The 20,163-nt window shown below is 42.5% G+C and overlaps 1 protein-coding gene across 2 annotated transcripts in view; it reads right to left on the bottom strand.

Moving 5' to 3' along the window:
* Positions 1-20,163, bottom strand: part of man1a1 (mannosidase, alpha, class 1A, member 1) — a 142,597-nt gene that overhangs the window by 99,483 nt on the left and 22,951 nt on the right. For both annotated transcript variants that reach the window (XM_042096007.1, XM_042096008.1), the window contains exon 3: positions 268-383. In XM_042096007.1, the coding sequence (XP_041951941.1) occupies positions 268-383 (116 nt within the window). The remainder of the gene's footprint in view (positions 1-267; positions 384-20,163) is intronic.

Consider the following 20,163-nt stretch of genomic DNA (forward strand, 5'->3'; position numbering starts at 1 on the left):
CTCTAGTGTCCATCTTTCCCTGCGCCGCACATCTCACAGAACTGATCAGTAACACCCTCGAGTAGCTGAAAACCTCAGCTTTAGCTACTTGTGAAAAAGGTAATTATATTGGTTTTAATTAGGCATAGGAAGAGAGAGAGAGAGAGAGAGAAGATATAGAGTACAAAAGGAGAGCACAGGCACTCCAGGAGTTCGACTAAAGGTCCCTAGCACGGACTATGGGAGGACTGCAAATGATTACGAACATACAGTACTGACTTCTCTTACCATGTTGAAGTCCAGGTTGTTCTCCACCCACTCCGCGGCAGCCTCGAACTCATCGTCCATCTCCATGATGTAGAGTGTGTCCAGGGCATCCACGATAGTCGCCCCCTTAAGACTCCCTATAATAGGAAGAAACAAAAGCAAACAGAGGCCTCAGATAGTGATTGATCTTGGCCCTTACACAGACCAAAGATTCGAGAGTTGACAGCACTGTCAGAAAATATTAATAGCCACTTCTGTGCTGCAAGAGCGTGACTTACAACAGTTATGAATGCTGACATTTGGGCCCCGTTGTGAATACACATTAAATGTCATGTTTTGTTGACAACCATATCCATCTTGAGCTTAGAGAAATCACTCAGTCTGTTGAGAAGAGCACTAATGTCTGTTGCAAAGACCAACAGTTAGAACCAGACCTTCTGTCCTTACATCACAGACCGATTACAACCATTACAGAGGGAGTCAATACACAGCAACAGACCTTACATCAAATAAACTGACACTGAAAAATGAGCTACTTCCCTTTCTGACGCTGCCTTTACATTGTTGCCTATAAGTAATTAATTTCCCATGTGGCATCACATACAGGCAAATGGCTAAGAATGGTTATGGAGTGCAGGGTGAGCTAATTTGAGTTCCATATACTAATAAAATTTGAATGTAGGGTATTAAAACGCTGATAAAATTAAACACTTCTTGCTGTTTAATTGTTCCATTGATATAGTTCTATATAGTTTCTTAAGTATTTTTGAAAGGTTCTAATTATTAGGAAAAAGCTACCAATTATAAGTCATTTCAGAAATAACTAAATAAATCCAGATAACAGTGCCACTTCTGGACCAGTTGAACACAGAGGATTCCACCGCAATCACAATCCATTAGGCAATAAACACCATGGCTACAGTCTCACTCTACCCCAACAACATGCCATTTCTATTCGATGCCTGCATAATTAGAGATATAAATGAAACTTAATTACCATAGCCTTCCGCAAGTGTGGGATTAATGCATGAATAATTTGATTTTTCATTGTAATGTCTCACTTCCAATTTTGCACAAATTTCAATGATATTAAAACCGATTACCTCAATAGTTATTTAGTTTCAGCATGGAAAAACATGCTGTCTGATGGTGGTCTGTTCACTGTTCACTGGAGCCAAACACTTAGTCCAAACACTTAGACCCCCAGGTTACAAACAGCGCTTTGATACTTGGTACAACAACATCTGCTATTCTCCATCTCCACAGGCCAAACTCTCTCCACACTCTCCAAGATGCTGCGGGGTTGAAGCGCAAAGTCTAGCCCATTCAGCTACCTGACTGAGAACAAACCCTGAAAACACCCGCCGGGCCTGCTTTTCTCAGTTTCATTCCACAGCTATGATCAGGACATGTTGCTGTTAGTAATACTGCTAGACAGACAAAGAGACAGAGAGAGAAAGAAAGGGAGATAAAGAAATACACAAAAAAATGACATGATTTCAAAACGAGGAGTTAATGGAAAACAGATGCACTGGCACATAAAACAAGGTATCCTTTTAGCTCAACAGATGGTAACAGAAAAAAACATTTATCCTCCACAACATGAAAATGACTAAGAGAGGAGGCAGAAATATAGCAAACAGGGCTGGAACGACGAACGATATTACGAACTGATTACCGATTTACTGACAGTAAGCATGATGCTGTGTTTCAGCACTCTTTAAAGCCTTTTCACTCACTGCATACTTCAGAGGAGAAGAAAAGGAATCGCTAATATGGCAGCAGATTAGCAAATTTGTTTCAATGACTCTAACCGAAAAATAAGCTATATAACTTTTGACATTCTAGAACAACGACAAAATAAATCTACTGAATGAATATGCCCACAGCTGAAAGCTCTTATGTCAACAGCCCACTGCAGAAATGAAACAGGTTGTGATACATGTTGTTGACCTACATGGCAATCAGAAAGAAGGAGAGGGGTCAAGCAATCATACTGGTGAGAGAGGCAGAGATAGAGAAAGAAAGACAGAGAGAGGTAGCCTAGAAATCTAGACGCACCCTAGCGGCGGCAAATTAATTTGCTCAGCCTGTACGTCTAGTAGCAAACCATAGGAATTTCTATTGGCTAACACTGTGGATGTTATTCAATCACAGCGCTCTATTTTGTTAGAGAGTCTTAAGGCGGGCTTAACAGGATAACAACAGTCCTGCGATGGTGAACAACAAGGAAGGTGGCTATGGCGAACGAAGAGCGGTTGTTTGAATCGGCGTTGGCGTCAACTTTGGAGGAGTTGGAAAGCTGTGCTTTTCTTTGAAAGTTGAGCAACACAATGCACTTAAGTCATTCCTTTCGAAGAAGGATGTATTTGCCGTTTTGCCGACCAGATACGGATATGGTCGTAGCGCTGGCCTATTGCATGCCTAGGCAGTTTGAAAGACAATTCTCTGCCCCTTGGATTAAGCGAGGTGAATGGCTCGATTCCAGACTATAGATTTCAATGATATAGGATGGCCCGCCAGGCTAAGAGAGAGGGGGATATATAGAGAGAAACAGAGAGAGAGCATAAGAGAAAGAGATAGAGAGAGGGGGGGGGGGGATGACAGTACTCAACATAGTTTTCAAACAGGCAGTATTTGGGTCACCTGTCCCCAGTATTGTGTATTTCTCTCTTTTTTCCCTTTACTCACACTTTCCTAGCCTGGAACACTTTACGGCTGTTGCACAAATCTCTCCAGACGCAGTGTGATTCAGCTCCACTGTGCTGTCAGACAGCAAAGGAGAAAATCATGAAAAGGCTTCATGATGCTGCCATGACTGAAGAGATACCAGCTTCCCTCACATACTACCTTTAAAATAAGGCTTTATCATATATATACGTTTCAGACACATATGACACACGTCATATTTACAATCACAATACTATTCATATGCCCACTGACTTATCTGTGTGTACAAAAAGGGCTTGTAATGTTTAGTTATTTTTTCATATAGAGAGTTATGAGAAAATATGGATAGATTAGATACAAAACACATTCCTGCATTGACATGGTGTGTTAAACAGTGGCACATGTCTGTCACCTTGAGCATGAGAGTGAACCAAATGCAGTGTTGTCTGTGTCAGCCATAGTCCAGTCAGGACACGTACCCCACCCCCTATCCGCCCTCTTAATATGGACGGGGAGGTGTTGACCACAGAACCCTGATGAGGGACCAAATCAGGGCCATAAATCACTGCGCTGATGGAGCCCTCGACCCTCGGTACGGGAGGGGGGTGCACACACTGATCCAGAGGAAAAGGAGCCAGCCAAGTGTGTCCTCAAATCCCCCCGCGCCACGATGATGGATCCCCCCATCTCCTATGGAGCCACACTGACGGCTCGATCCATTCTGCTCTGCCCTGCGGGGGCCGACGGCAGACACAGCAGATATAGAGATCACTCAGGGGTGTGTGCTTGTGTGTGTATGTGTGTGTATGTGTGTGTGTGTGTGTTTCTGTGTGTGTGTGTGTGTGTGTGTGTGTGTGTGTGTGTGGGTGGGGGGGGGGGGCTTGGGGCGGGTTGTGCAGTGGCCATCAACACTGGGAGGGTCAAAGGGGCAATGTGTGCAGCCACCATAATAACTTAATACAAGCACAACCACTGAAGGGTAATATAGACCATGTCTATATCCAAATATTTATGCTCCAATTTCATATCATTAGGCAGTCATTAGCAAATGCATAAAAATGAAATAGATATAAAGGTATAATATAGTCTTTCATTATCCCCTCAAACTTGCTTTCATTATCCTCCGCTACTCGCTTTGTGTAAAGTCTAATTCAATCATCGAAAGTGATCAAACCCCATTGCATTCAGCATTGTGAAACCAATGGAGATTTCAAAAGTGATTTAAAAAACTATCTCTACAGGCAAGCATATTCAATGTGACATTGTTACTTATTGCTTCATTACTTGTAAATGTGATTATACTCTCATATTCATGTTTTATTAATTGTATTTGTAGCTATCTTTGTGAAGCGACCTTGGGTGTCAGGAAAGGTGCTTTTAAATACAAATGTATTACAGTATTATTATTATTATTATTATTATTATTATTATTATTATTATTTATGATTGTTATCAAAGGCAGCAACATGAAGAGAAGAAGTTATAGAAAACAAAGGCTGATGTAGGAGTGTGTCTCTAGTGAGTGCAAGGGGAGGGCGAGGGCATATGAATCATTTACAGGGCTCTTTTATTGGCTCCGTGTTGAGAGAAGACAGTAGTCTGGCCCCACAGGTGTGAGGCTGTGAAAACAGAGCCGAGAGCAAAGCTAAAGTCGATAGAGCCATCGCGTCCTTGTTGCCAGTATCAACTATTGATTAATCCATTCTCAGAGTAAGGCCACAACAACTGATAGAGAGAGAGAGAAAGAGTGTGTGAGAAAGAGATAGAGAAAGGAATGAGAGATAGATAGACAGAGAGAAAGAGACACAGTGAGAAAGAGACAGACAGAGAGAGAGAGAGAGAGAGAGAGACCCTTCAGTCAGAGGACATGATCCAGGGCCTTGCCTCAGATGAAACTGAGGTTCTGTCACTGGACAAGGTCCCCTTGCTTGAGGCCGTAGGGCTGGTTGGATGGAAGGCCACCTCAGTGGTGAGCCTCTCATTTCATCCCATCTCATCAGGCCAGGCAAGGCCAGCGAGACAGATGGCAGGCCATTTCAGCTTACCAGGACTGGCGCCATCAGCAAAAAGAACTTTCTAGACTGAGGAGTGGCATCAGTATGCAAGGTAACCTTCAGAGAGATATTGGCAATGAGGCGAAGCTGGCAATGTCACAGGTACACTGGCGCTAGCCACTGTGATTATTTTTGACCAAAGCATATTGGCATGGATCTCCACACAAAAACAAATTTTACTCTGGAAAAAAACCCTTAACTGAAGGGGGGCGAAAAAAGTTAACTTTTTTACACTAAACGTAAAGTTGCGAAATACGAGGATATACCACTGAGGATTCCTTGGCTGACAAGACCAGGCCACCCTCATCAATATTTCACTGAGTTCCACTGCGGGAGGAGAGGCCTCTGGCTTTCTCCCAGGGTGCCGGCCAGCAGACAAGCGAGAGTGAGAGAGAGAGAGAGGGAGAGGAGGATGTGGCCCACAGTCACAGCTGACTCCTCCCTGAACTGACCTATCGCTTTTACGTCTCTCATACAGACTGGAAGGATAAGGGGGGGGGGGCCGTTTGGGACATTATCAGTCTGTGTTTGGGCCGGAGGGTATACTGATGTACCTGCCTGAGGGTGAGGGTGAGATGGGGGGGGTTTAAGATTAATGGGGCAATAGAACTTCACAAAGCCCAGTTTCAATACCCTTTAGGGTTGAGGACAGAGGAGAGGGGAAGGGAGGAGAGGAGATGGGGAGAAAGCCATGGCCTCAAAACAAGCATCTATCTGTCAGAGATGACGACTGGTCAAGCAAAGAAGATCATGGCATAGCACACACATAGACGGACTGGGAAAGTGCGATAATACAGTGTTAACAGCTGAAACAGCAAGACCAACAAGACAAACACTCACACAGGCACACAAACACACACACACACATACTGTACACATACAGTATCTTTCAGGCTACAGGGGAATTCAGTCTTAGCTTTCATTTTCTAGCTTCGAGCCCTCTTCAAGCCCCATTGTTCTCTTTACAGATCATGTCTTCCCGAGTCGTCTATGTCAGCATAATCCTTGAGAGACTACACTACTAGGTGAAAACAAATAAGAAAACTTAGCTCCTATCTCAACACAGTGATCGTGAGAGTTTATCCTCCTCATAAGTCCACATAGGGCCATCCACACCTTCAACAACATACAACTGATTCTCAACGCTACATTCCAGTGGCAACTGTGTCGACAATGCAAATAAATATTTTAGCTGTCAGTGTCTGGCTGGAAGTCCTGAGACAGTTCAGCTAGTTTCTGCAATACACACAACTTGGTGGTTTAACTTTAGTCCACCTCAGGCTCGTTTCTCCCAGTTCACTTCAATGAAAGAGCCGAAAACAACCGCAACAGAGCACTCACAAGATCACATTGAACAAGCACACTCGGTTGCCTCCATTAAAAAAATGCTGCTGTCCACTGAAAAACTCATGTTTGCCCATTTTCTTTCCAACCAATTTCAGCTTGGTAGGATGACCCCCCCTGGCCCCTTAGTAGGAGACCATCCCCACAAACAAATGATGCTCCCGCGACCCCAGCTGATCCTCCTGCTCTTCACAGGGAGAAAACAATGACCTCCTCTTCAGTATTGTCGCCACGCTCCACCATCGTGTCACGTAAACGTGCTTCTCCACGACTCTTGATTATGCGAGGTTAATGAAAGTGAGCGCAAGACAGCGATAGCTGCACGCAGGACGTGCAGCAGAAACCGGCATGGGCAAATTGGTTTACAGGGGCATTGAGCTGAGCAGTATGCATGCACGCAGATTAGCTCAGACAAAAACACACATATCTTCACACACACACACACACACACACACACAGATATATACACACACACAAATACACACACACACACACAAACACACACACTCTCTTGCCAATTGCTGAATTCTCTCTAAGACATAACTCAATTCTGAGAGACTGCGCACCACTTTTCAAAGGCCTGATGAATTTTTAAATCTACAGCAGCATTGCAGGGTCTGCATAACAATCTCACTATGGCTGGGAGAGGGCTGGCTGGAGATGCTCCTTTTAAGAATGAAAGGAGGATGCATAGAGAGACATATGGGGAGGAATGGTGTGAGAAGAGAGTGAATATTGATCGATAGGAGGGATACAGAGACAAAGAAAAGTAGAGAAAGAGGACAAGAAAGTTCATAGAGAGAGAGACAGATCCAGAGAAAGAAAAATAGCTGAATATCTTGGGGGCATTCCTCTATGCCACTTTCAAACTGAGAAAGCATGACTTTGTGACACTTTTGCAACTTCCAATAAATACCGGTATGTTGATGCTGTCCTAATGGGCAATATGGACTTTGTGTAAGAATGGGTCTTTGTCAACCATGCACCAACATCCTATTGGGTGGTATTGGGTCCAGTTGGTGATTCTCGTTTCTAAAGTTAAATGCATTTGTAAAGGTATAGATATGTTTCTGCTTTTGCCTGTAATGATTTACTGCCCACTAACCTTCTCAGGAGAGTAGAAAAGAGAAGAGAAAAACCTGCACCTGCAATTGCAGGGTCTCTCCTGTAAGGGGTAAAGATCTACAACCTGATTTGCAGCCAGCATAGCTGCAGCTTGGAAATAACTCTCTGCATCGACGTAAATTACTGCATATAATACTGTAGATGCCACCAACCAAAACAGCTAGTGGAAGTGGCACAGAAAAATGTAACACAGATACCGTATATACAGCTCTGGAAAAAAAATAAGAGACCACTGCAAAAGTATCAGTTTCCCAGATGTTACTATATATAGGTGTGTGTGTTTGAGTAAAATGAACAGTTTTGTTTTATTATATCAACTGTACTGACAACATCCCTCCCAAATTCCAAATAAAAATATTGTCATTAGAGCATTTATTTGCAGAAAATGACAAATGGTCAAAATAACAAAAAAGATGCAGTGTTTTCAGACCTAAATTAAGAAAACAAGTTCATATTAATTTATAAACAACACTATACTAATGTTTTAACTGAGGAAGAGTTCAGAAATCAATATTTGGTGGAATAACCCTGATTGTCAATCACAGCTTTTATGTGTCTTAGCGCATACAACATTTCGCTTTCCAAAAACGGGAGATTTTTTTTCGGTGGGGGGGGGGGGGGGGTGCAGTGTTTATACCGGATCTGTGTTTGCATATTTATATCAACACTGCATTTCGGTCGTTGCTTTTACCTTACCTTACGCATGCCAGTTATGTATCCACCAGCTGCCTGCCTGCAGTCTACTTCTAAAACTCCAAAGCTGCTTGCTGTCAGATTTGGTTCCGAGGGAACAAGTTCAGTGTATCTACAACACTCAATAACAGTTTATGTTATGTGTTAATCAATTAAATTTCAATAATTTCACAACAGCTAGTTCTGGAGTAGGCCATTCAACTAGCCCGCTTGCTTACGACGAGACTCAGGTTGCGCAGTTGGCACCCGCTTCCTTATTTGGGTTTTGGGTTGCCAGGTTTTAGCCTATGACAAAACAGTTGAAATTGAAACTAAGTGATCATGTATGTGTAGGGTGTATTTCATACACAACCTGGCAACCTGAATGGATAAATGATTTTAAAATGAAGTTTGATGGCCATGCAAATTACGGGAGTTTTCCGGGAGAAATAACAAAACGGGAGGGTGCTGGGAGATGACCTTGAAATACGGGAGAAACCCGGGAAAAACGGGAGTGTTGACAGGTATGTCTTAAACGTTCCACATACTCGACGCACCCGACCTGTAGCGCGACAATGTGACGTCACAGAAGCGCCGTAACCATTTATACTCGCGCGTCGTGGTCACGACACTAGTTGCAATATTCTCCTGAACAGAGGTGTCGCTGTTGTGAAAAGATTAATGCTAACTACGTTACACAGCAGAAGAAGCTGCATTAAGAAACACTAGTAGCAGAGAATGTAAACGGGCTCTGCTATTAGCTAGCCTCTGTGATGGTACTTCAGACTTTGGTTGCTACTATTCACAACTACCACCATCATTATCATCTAGTTTCCAAGGTGTGCGCACAGGTAGATAGATAGATAGATAAATAGATAGATAGATACTTTAGTCATCCCGAGGGAAATTTTAATAATTTAAACAGTTTAGTTAGCTGGCTAGCTAGCTAGCAGCTGGCTGATTTTGTGTAATTTCCTGAAGTGGAAAGAGATTTTGTTCAGGCCTTAATAGATAGTGCAGGGCGATATGTAGCAAAAAAAGGTGTTTGGAACATTTCATATAGATTTTTGCAAATTATGTTTTTTCACTTCTTCAGACCCTATAGTTAGCAAAACTACCTGTTTCCATTTTTTTCCCGGACTGCACAGGTCCAAAATCCAAGATGGCGGATATATCACCAAAAATTGCAAATAATCGCCTTTTTAAACATTTTAAATGGTTTAAATGTTAGGTATTATCATTATATACATACACTTTCTAATAAAATTGAATGACTTAGGTAATAAATATGACCATGGGTGACATGAGATGTCATGATTATCAACCAGTGATTGGTGTAACCACCATTATGCTATTTATACCCGGAAAAACACATTGACTGATTAAAAGTTTCCTTCACATAACCTAATAATTGAATTAAAGTAATGTTCTGCACTCACCACAATAGATTAGATTAGATTAGATTCAACTTCATTGTCATTGCAGAGTACAAGTATGAAGACAATGAAATGTGGTTTGCGTCTAACCAGAAGTGCAAAAAAGGAGAAATGTGCAATGTGATATACAATACAATATAAATATGTGCAGTGTATGTTAGCAGTTACTTTATAAGAGCAGAATAAATATGGCTATGTAATGTGAACAATGTATAAACAACATACATGGGGGGGGGGGGGGGGGGGGTCTGCCTCCTTGTTGTCCCTGTCAAGATTGCTATGGTTGTGGACACCTCAACAGACACAGGCAAGGAGGCATCGGGCAGGGGTGGCTTTGTAGGTTGGTTGTCACCAGGAAGCAGAGCTAGAGTTCAGCTGCAGGAAAGCTTCCTCTGAACCTGCTGTGCGCCTTATGCAAGCATCACTTGCCCTGGATGGCCTCAATGGAGGGGAGTGAGGAACCGGTGATGCGTTGGGGAGTTTTCACCACCCTCTGCAATGCTTTTCGGTCGTGGGCAGAGCAGTTGCCATACCAAACTGTGACATAGTTGGTAAGGATACGATTGATGGTGCAGGGATAGAAGTTCACCATGATCTGAGGAGGCGGTGGACCTTCTTTAGCCTCCTCAGATAGAAGAGACGCTGGTAAGCCTTCTTTATCAGGGTAGAGGTGTTGAGGGTCCAAGAGAGGTCCTCAGAGATGTGGACACCCAGAAATCTGAAGCTGGTGATACACTCCACTTCAGTCCCATTGATGAGAATGAGGGTGTGTGCTAGCTTTAGACTTCCTGAAGTCCACAATGAGCTCTTTGGTCTTCAATAATTCTGTTAACAGGACTTGCAGGAAATTGTGGGAACATATGAATTTGTTGATTATATGCAAGCCTAATGCTGGCCACTACAACTAAGTCTGCCTTCATCCATGAATTGTGACTGGTTTCAGAAACAGCATCATCTGAACAATCTACAGAGAGTAGCTCAGTGCAATTAACACACACATTGGATAGCATCTTAATAGATGGCATGACTGTTGTGCAGGAGATGGTTGTCAGGAAAAGTGACATGAGCTGTTGCTAAGATCTGGCAGAATGCTTCTTTGAAAATGTTGAAAGTGAGGCACGAGGCTACAATGACATATAGGCTACTTATTATTTAACAACTATACCATCACAAACTCCATGAAAGACAGGACGAGACAGGTCGATACAATGGGAAAAAGCACATGATAAGGGATACAAAATACAAGACTACACCAATCAAAGACTTTAAAGCTTTCTGGGATCGAAGGAAACCAAAGCCAACCTCGTCCTCTACCTTGCTCATAAAGCTGTTGAACTATGTAAACTGCCAGTCACAGTTCACACACACAAAGGTGGCAGTAGCAGTAAGTCATTTTGGCAAAACCCCACATATCTACACATGTCACACAGATGTCTTGGTGCTTGCCCTTCGCAGGGTACCAGACATCAACAAAGACAGTCTCATTATCATGGGCACTGGAGAACGTCGACAAAAGATACATCTCAGCCTAGAAATCTTGACGCACCCTAGTGGCAGCAAATGTAATTTCTAGCCAGGGTCTAGCAACTTTCCGTTGGCTTGTGAGGTGGAAAAACCAAACTTTTGGTCCAGCCAATCACATCGTGCATAGAGTCGGTGGACCTATCGGGTATCCTATTGTATCCTATCCTATCAGGAAATTGAAAGACAACCGTTTGTCCCGCCATTTACTGTTTATCCCGTGGGAAAGGAAAGGTTTCTGTTTCAAGTCAATAAAGTCATGATGATGTCATTAACACACTTTGTAGGCTTGTAGTAGGTCCTCATCCATCTCCAGACGTGTTAGCTGGATGTGAGAAATGTGTGTGTCAGCTCCTCAAAACATGGTTTTCAAACAGCTAAAGCCCTTCAGTGGAACTCGGGAACTAGGGAAATCCTATCCCTATGATTGTCCTACCATCGCCTATTGCTGTCCCCATGCTCGGATTCCTGCCCGCGCAGCCTAGAGACCCACTACTTGCTCGATGACAACTCCTAATCCCTATGGACAATTCATCCCCTACACTGGACTATTTGAACTTAACACTAAATAGGATTCATGCATTATCATACTGGTTATGTAACCATCTAACCACTTTGTAACATATACCTCAGGTGGCTTTAAATACCATGTTCTATTCTCTGTATATAGACCTTACTGTCCTGTAACTGACCCCAGGCAGATGGGTCAGGCCCTTGAGTCGTGGATCTGCTTAGGGTTTCATCCGATATGTTTCTCCAATTCTTGCGAGTTTTTCCTCGCCCCTGTTACTCATTGGCTCTGTCGGAATGTTTAACACTCTGTAAAGCGCCATGAGACATGGGTAATGTTTTGACGCTCTATAAGTGAAATTAAGTTGAAATTGAAATTCTGAGAGCACACAGGCAAGCAAATGTTTGGGCACAAGATACAGTGCCTGCTTCAAAGATTCTTGACTCACTATCACTGGGATGGAGGCAAATTGTTGATGGGCAATGGGCTCCTGTTCTGTCAAAACTTCCACCAGCACCACAGGCTGTTGTGGAGCTTGTGAAGTGCTGTTGTCTTGCCAGCCAATGCAGTAGAAGGTGTTCTTGCAAGAGTAACAACTTACCATTCACACAACTTTGCAGGTGTGAAGGCTCTGATGAGATGTGCACCAATATTAAAAAGACAGTGACAGTGGTAAGGATAAATACTTGAGTGACAATGTTTTGTTGAACTCTTCAATAATGAAACAAAATGCAGATTTTTTTAATGTTTTTCTATTTTTCCCATTTTTTCTCCAAATTTCTTGGCAAATGATGCAATACATCTTTTGTAAATAGTCTGTATCGCACTTGTCTACCTTATTATGTGTATATTTATCAAACAAATTGACCACTTTAAGCCTTTATATTATTTTTCTGCATATATTGTCCACCATCTTGAATTTTGGCACTGAAAATGAAGCAAAAAATTGGAAACAGGTTGTTTTGTATTCAATGGGGTCCTAGCAAGTAAAAAATCACCAGTGGCAAAAATCTATATGAACCGTTCCTAAAATTGCACGATTCCCCATACTAAGATATCCTTTGTTTGAAAATAAATAGTTTCTATTCTTTCCTCTTAATTCCATGTGATGCAACTCTCGCTGGTAACTTTATTAACTTATCCAGCAAACTATTACAAATTCACGACTGTAACAAAACACTGCAACTCTCGCTTGCCCTCGAACTAGTCCATCTTCCTGTTTCTGCTTTGTCGCGCTTGTCTGAAAAAAAATGAGTGGTGCGCTACCTCGCGCTACCTGGCTAAAATCCTGGCGCGCCAGCAAGATCTACGTCATTTTGACGTCACGGTGTCGCGCTACCGGTCGGGTGCATCGAGTATGTAGAACACCTTAGCGTGCTCTCCACCAGTCTTTCACATTGCTGTTGGGTGACTATATGCCACTCCTGGCGCAAAAATTCAAGCAGCTCAGCTTTGTTTGATGGCTTGTGACCTTCCATCTTCCTCTTGATCACATTCCAGAGGTTTTCAGTGGGGTTCAGGCCTGGAGATTGGGCTGGCCATGACAGGGTCTTGATCTGGAGGTACTTCATCCACACCTTGATTGGCTTAGCTGTGTGGCATAGAGCATTGTCCTGCTGTAGAAAGCAATCCTCAGAGTTGGGGAACATTGTCAGAGCAGAAGGAAGCAAGTTTTCTTCCAGGATAACCTTGTACATGGCTTAATTTATGCGTCCTTCGCAAAGACGAATCTGCCCGATTCCAGCCTTGCTGAAGCATCCCAAATCACCGATCCTCTACCAAATTTCACAGCGGGTGTAAGACACTGTTTGGCTTGTAGGCCTCTCCTGGTCTCCGTCTAACCATTAGATGACCAGGTGTTGGGCAAAGCTGCAAATTGAACTCATCAGAGAAGATGACCTTACTCCAGTCCTCTATGGTCCAATCCTTATGGTCTTTTGCCAATCTCAGCCTGGCTCTTCTATGCTTCTCATTGATGGAGCATCACACACACTTTGCTTCTCTAGCATTACACAACTTGAGCCTGTTTCATACCATTCTCATTGTGCACTTCACCCCAGCTGCCATTTGCCATTCTTTTTGTAGGTGACTTGATGTTATTCTACAGTTGCTGAGTGACATTCGAATAAGTTGACGATCATCCCGGCCAATGGAGAATCGTTTTCACTCTCTGCCGCTTTGTTGTCCCCAATGTTTGACCTTGACCTTGACCTTGTTCTTATGAACCGCCGTCTTAGAAATGTTAAGAATGGAAGCAACATGACGCCCACTGTAGCCCTCTGCTAGTAATGCCAGAATTGAACCCTTCTTTTCCTCACTCAAAAGTTCTCTTTTTAACTCTTTTGTCATGGTCAATAGTTATTTTTTTCATTCCAATTACTTTTGAGGAACTACTAGCACTGTTTTGCCATCCAGCTGGTTCTATTGCAAGAGGATAGTGATGAGGTGTGCTTGTGTTGGAATTCAACAGACACTGGAATGGAATGGCTGTCATACATGTAGAGATTCTGATTTCAGAAAAAGTTCTCTTAATTTTTTCCAGAGCTGTATATATAAAGCCAAAATTACATACTTCCATACTTCCGTGCTTCCTTTAGCTGCTATGGTTTCTTCTAAGTGTTGTGTTATTCACAGCTTCTTTCACGGTGAGGACTGGGTTGAAAAGTTAAACAATCCATGAGACCCCATGTACATGCCCCCAGAGTGTAGCACTGTAGCTGCCTGGCTGCATTAGCTGCTGGTTGTAGCAACTCGAGCTACTGTAGGTAAAACAGATTGTTTTCGGGGGTTTTCATACCGACAGTACTGGTGACTCAAGAAACAGTGATCTATGTGTAAACTCGCCGGATTTGTCCTATAAAGGTGTTGTGGGTGGGCTTCTAATTTCATTTTAACATCAGCGTCAGCCCTGGCGAGGGGCCTAAGCTTTTCAGCAAGCCCTTTCCATCTAACAGATGGGCTGGCGCAAATACAAAACGAGACATTTCAGTCAAAGACTCACAGAGAGAGATCAATGGAGTGGATGTATACGACAGCAATGGTGTTATTAGCCCCGCGTCATATGTTGCTATCAGGCTCTTCAAAGGGTGTCTTTTCAAAAATAGCTAAAAGAGGCTTGTGCACAAAAGGGCCTGCTCAAAGGAGTGACATTATCATCATTCAATCTGACAGAGCGCATTTCAAACTAGAATCCCTATCCAGTTGAAATGGATGCTCTGTAGAATATAATAAAGTAACGAGGGAGTATGTGTGGATGTTTGTGTGTGCATGGTGATGTGGTGATGTGATATCTGTGTGGTGCGCTTTGTGTGTGTGTGTGTGTGTGTGTGTGTGTGTGTGTGTGACAGGATGTGAAAGAGAGGGACCCACTTGTCCTTGCTCCACTTTTCTCTTGCTCGAAGGAGAAGAAAAAATCCCAATTCCTTAGATGTGGGGGAGCCTTGTCACTTGCTCCCAGCTAGGTCACAATGTTACCCTGCTCAAGGGATTCCTGTGTATGTGCATGTGTGTGTGTGTGTGTGTGTGATTGTGTGATTGTGTAAGTGTGTCTGTCCTTGTCTTTACTTTTAAGTAAGTACATGACAAAAAAATGGTGCCACCTTCTATACCCATAGAAGGACATATGTAGGATATAGTATTAAATCCTTTATGTTAGTACTTTTGGACACAGGCAAGATACCTCACTGGCTTCCTATAGCATCAGAGCTGTGTATAATTGCTGTATAAATATAGGTTTATATATTTATATCCTTTCCACCTTTTTGGCTTGTGCTCAGCTCCTAGTGTACCTCTTGTGCTTGAGTGCCAGTCTTCCACTCCTTCTCCTGTAAAATGCTCCCTCTTCCACACCTTTTCCAAGACCAGCCAAGACAGATGGGACTCCTCCTTTTTCATGTTAGCTTCTCTTTAAGTTTCATTTCACCCTACCAACTGTCACCTGTGTGTGTGTGGGTGCCTCTTGGGTGCCTGTGTGTGTGTGTGTGTGTGTGGGTGCCTCTTGGGTGTGTGTGTGGAGGGGGTGGGGGGGCAGAGACATATGTACGTACAGTATGTGACCTTTCCTTTTTTTCTCTTCGCTCCTCTCTTTACCTTTGGAGAACTATAATTGTAATGCTAGCACAGAGACTCTGCATATGCAATGAGATACGTACACACACACACACGCACACTTACCCAATACAACACACATAGACACACACACACACACACACATACACACACACACACACACACACACACATAATACAATACAAACACACACACACACACACACACACACACACACACACACACACACACACACACACACATACACATGCAGGCCCGTCGCTAGAAGGCAAGCAAACTGGCCCGAGCTGGCCAGGGGCCCCAAGACAACGACTGGTTAAAAATAAAATGCAACGACAAACTGTGAGCGCCCCTTTGATAGTCAATGCAGTAAAGTGCAACGACACTGTTACCGGCAATACCGGGATCCCCCTCAAGGGGGCCCCTCTCAGTAGTCTGACAGCAGCCAGCCAGCCAGGTTTGTGGTCTCTGCTGCTGCCGCGAAAATATAAAACCTCGGCAGTCATAATGGAGCGGAGTTATGCGTCTGGAGGCCAGAAGAGAAAGGAAGAGAATGACAAGAAAAAACAAGATAGTGGTAAGTGATAAATTACACTGGATAAAATAGCTCTACTTGTCTTGTACAAATGGTGTAATGTCGCAGCAGGAAGGCTAGCCTAGCAAAAAATGTTTATGTTAACTACCTGCCTGACGGCCCATGCTGCTTGTAACAAACTAGAACAGTTAGCGCAACTTTTTTTTTTCGAACGGACGGAATATGGTTACATACTGTAATATGTTTATTAACGGGATAAGGAAGACGCAAATCTGTTCCAGAATCACTGTTTATCGTATTTAATGACATAACATTGCTATAGCTTTGTAATAGGTTTTGATGAAAGTGGCATAGTTTCTCTGCTATACTAACTATTTGACCGTGATAATCTATTTACCAAATGGGGGTTAGGAAAACCACACGATAAATTCCGTGCATCAAAGCAGACTGGAACATTCATATCTAGTAGTATTCATGCACGCCAGCTGTTTACTGTCTTTAAAGCATCAGGTCTAATTCTCAAACAGCAGAATGCTTAAATGCTATGTTAAGCTACAAGTAGGCCTAGGTCAATGTATAACATTAGCTTGGGATGTTTTTACAGTAAGCATTGGTAGTTGTGAAAGCAGCTGCATCCCTTCTAAATATCAAAATATGGAAATGCTAACATATCTTTTCTTTCTCCCTCAAGGTGCTTTGCTTAAATTTCTCAGCCCTCAGGCTCTTCCTGAAAGGTTAATCTTATGTGTGTGTGTGTGTGTGTGTGTGTGTGTGTGTACTTGTATTTATGTCGGATTTTTAAATTGCTATACAACCTGCACTCTTTATAGTTTGAACAATGCATCCTTTTTCTGCATAAGATGGCAGTGTTTTATTTTCTCACTTTGTAAGAACTGAAAAATGTTAATGTGAGTGTGTGTGTGTGTGTTTAAGTATGTTGGATTTAGTTACTGTGCACTTTTTTACATTTATATTGGATTTTATGGTACGGTGGTGTTTTTGCAAATGTTCAAATGTTCAAAACTAATGCACAGTATATATATGCAACTGCAGTATTGCACTGTCAAAATTCTGTATTTATATAAACTGTGGGTGAACTTAAACTGTATGGCTATGCGGTGGTTCCTGTTACAGGCTTTGCGTGCGGTTGGGGGGGGGGGGCTCCGTGTCCATTTTGCTTGGGGCCCCCAAATTCCTTGAAACGGCCCTGTACAATACAAAACAATACAATACAATACAAACACACACGCCCGCGCACACACACACAATAAAACACACACACACACACACACACACACACACACACACACACACAAACACGGACACGCACACCAACTGCCCCACACACAATACAATACTAATACACACACACTCACACACACACACACACTCACTGAGTGCACGATGTCCCTAAGTTTGTGTGCCATAATAGAGTGCGGGTGACAGGATGGGCCATGATTGTGTGTGTTTATTACAGTCTCCTCTCTGCTGAATTAAGACACTTCATCAAAGCTGAGACATCAATCCCCACTGAGGGAACAGCTCACAGAGGAGAGAGAGAGAGAGAGAGATGGCTGCTGGTTTCATTAAAGACACAGAGACGGATGGACGTAGAGACAAGAGTGTGTGTGTGTGTGTGTGTGTGTGTGTGTGTGTGTGTGTGTGTGTGTGTGTGTGTGTGTGTGTGAGTGAGTGTGTGCGAGTGTGAGAGAGGGAGTTTCATTAAAGACAGAGAGACAGATAGAGGGACAGAGGGGAGCTAAGTAAGAGAGAGAGAATGAGAGAAAGAGTCTAGAGAAAAGGGGATCAGGGAGTGAGGAAGAAATCAAACAGATGGAGTGGTATATAGCATCATTTTGGGTGGCCCCCCAAAACATGTCCGTGGTATATAGCATCTGGCTCGCAGGGGAGTACGACATCGTCAAACTATAACATCCGTAATGTCCCCTATTCATTCTCTATGGCGGGCCTTAACAGTACACGTGTAATACTCTTTTTGTCCACTGGTGGTTGTCTTGCCGCTGTTTCGCGTTTACCATCGAAAACAGAATGAAATGCAGGCCTACCTGCAAACAATATAAGAGGCCTATGCTGACTGCATCAGTGCTCAAAGTATTCTAAAAGTTTATTAATTCATTGTTAATAACTAACTAACTTCTATTCAAGTCATATTTCTGGGACTTCCTGGGATAACTATTTTTTATTCACTCGGTCAAATGTTCATCCAAATTCACAATTCCCAAAGTTCTTATCAGGTGAGTAAGAGTTAGAATGGTGGTCATTCCAGATGTTTTTGCCAGCACTTCATAAAACTCTCATAGTTTGAGAACATTTTTAATTATTTGTAGGATTAGTTTAATTATATTAGTTGTTCACAACTTGAGCTGTGTATGCAAAGACACAGAGTTCAGAGTTCATTTTAAATAAGATATACTTTTGGGACTCCCTGCTAATACTTTTGGGAATGCTAAAGTCTTTTTATTAGTATTCATTTCATTTCATTTCATTTGAGCTACATTTTACATGGCATGATGGCAATATAAACACAGCTAACAATGGTATTAAATTGCAGTAGCCTATGATTAAATGTAATGAAATATTCAACTATGGTAGATTGTTGTTCACAGCACTAAGCTATTTATGGTTACTGGTATACTCCGAGTCTCTGGCCCTCTCTTAGTGCCAGGCATAGTGAGCTGGCCCTCAGAAGAAAAAGTTTGGGGACCACTGCTTTATATTATACCATTCCTGTATAATTAATGAAATGAATGAATTAATGAATGCTACATTGATAGCAGTAGCATTACCCCACAGAGGGGTAATATATTGCAATCACACTCCTCACTTGTAAAATTGATTACTGAATGTGCAGAGTGAAATATGTCTGTTTGCTTGATGAATGGGTGTGGAGCAAACTATAGACCCTTTCAACAAGGTAAACAAAAACAATGCTTGAACATTCTATTTGTGCCCCAATCTACTTCCTCTGCATTAACCCTTAAAGGAGTACCGTCACACCGGTGTGACGGGAATGTTGGGAAATTAACATTCTAAAGAATATCTGGGTTCATTGAATTCAACATAGAATTTTAGAACCTTCAATTGTTGCGGAACTTAGAATGTTCAAAAACCTACACCTTTAAGGGTTAAGATAACATATGGAATGTTAAAAAGGAAGTCTTGTGGGGCCAACTATGATGCTGATAATGGAACTCTCTTGAAAGGGTCTATACGCTACTTGTACTTGCACTTTTCCCTCTGCTGCTGTCATTGGTGGTACGGTGGTGCAAATGAAGATATAAGGATTGGGATGATGGAGCTGGCCATACCTGCCCAAACTGGCCTTTGAACCGCCAGTGTTATCAGCACTGCAGCAGACAGAGATGTGCTGAGCTTGCAGGATGAGATGGGAAACCGATCTGTCTATATATTGGATTCACTCTACAAACTCTGAAGAGTCACCGCACAGCACCGTATTCACATATAGACTGCAATGTCTTATATAAAAGTATAAATATATTTACAGCTTATGCATGAGTAATGCATTACAATGCATTGCAAAGAAATTACCCGGCATTGCTATGGTCTGAAAGATTCGAAACCATACAGTACATACCAAACCATACATATCACTAGGCATACAGGGGAATATTGGAATGTACAGTGTATAACTCATCCAGTCATTGTAACAATTCTCCACATTGTAACAGTTCATGCATTGCTCCAAATAGCTCTCCATCAGTCCACAGACATGGTATCATCACTTTTCTACAATACACTTTACACATTTCTATTCCAAATGTCAAAACATTTGAGATGTGAGTACTGAGGTTGATCCTGGGAAGGTCCGTCACCCTCATGCTGCTTCATTATATCATGCTCATCATCATCACCACCAGAAGGTGAGTAGAGTGATGTGTGCAGACTCATATAGCATATACTCAGCTCATCCACAACCAGGCACATGGAGAAGCCAGTGAA

The sequence above is a fragment of the Alosa sapidissima genome, chromosome 6, assembly GCF_018492685.1.
Source record: "Alosa sapidissima isolate fAloSap1 chromosome 6, fAloSap1.pri, whole genome shotgun sequence".
Classification (NCBI taxonomy): Eukaryota; Metazoa; Chordata; class Actinopteri; order Clupeiformes; family Clupeidae; genus Alosa; species Alosa sapidissima.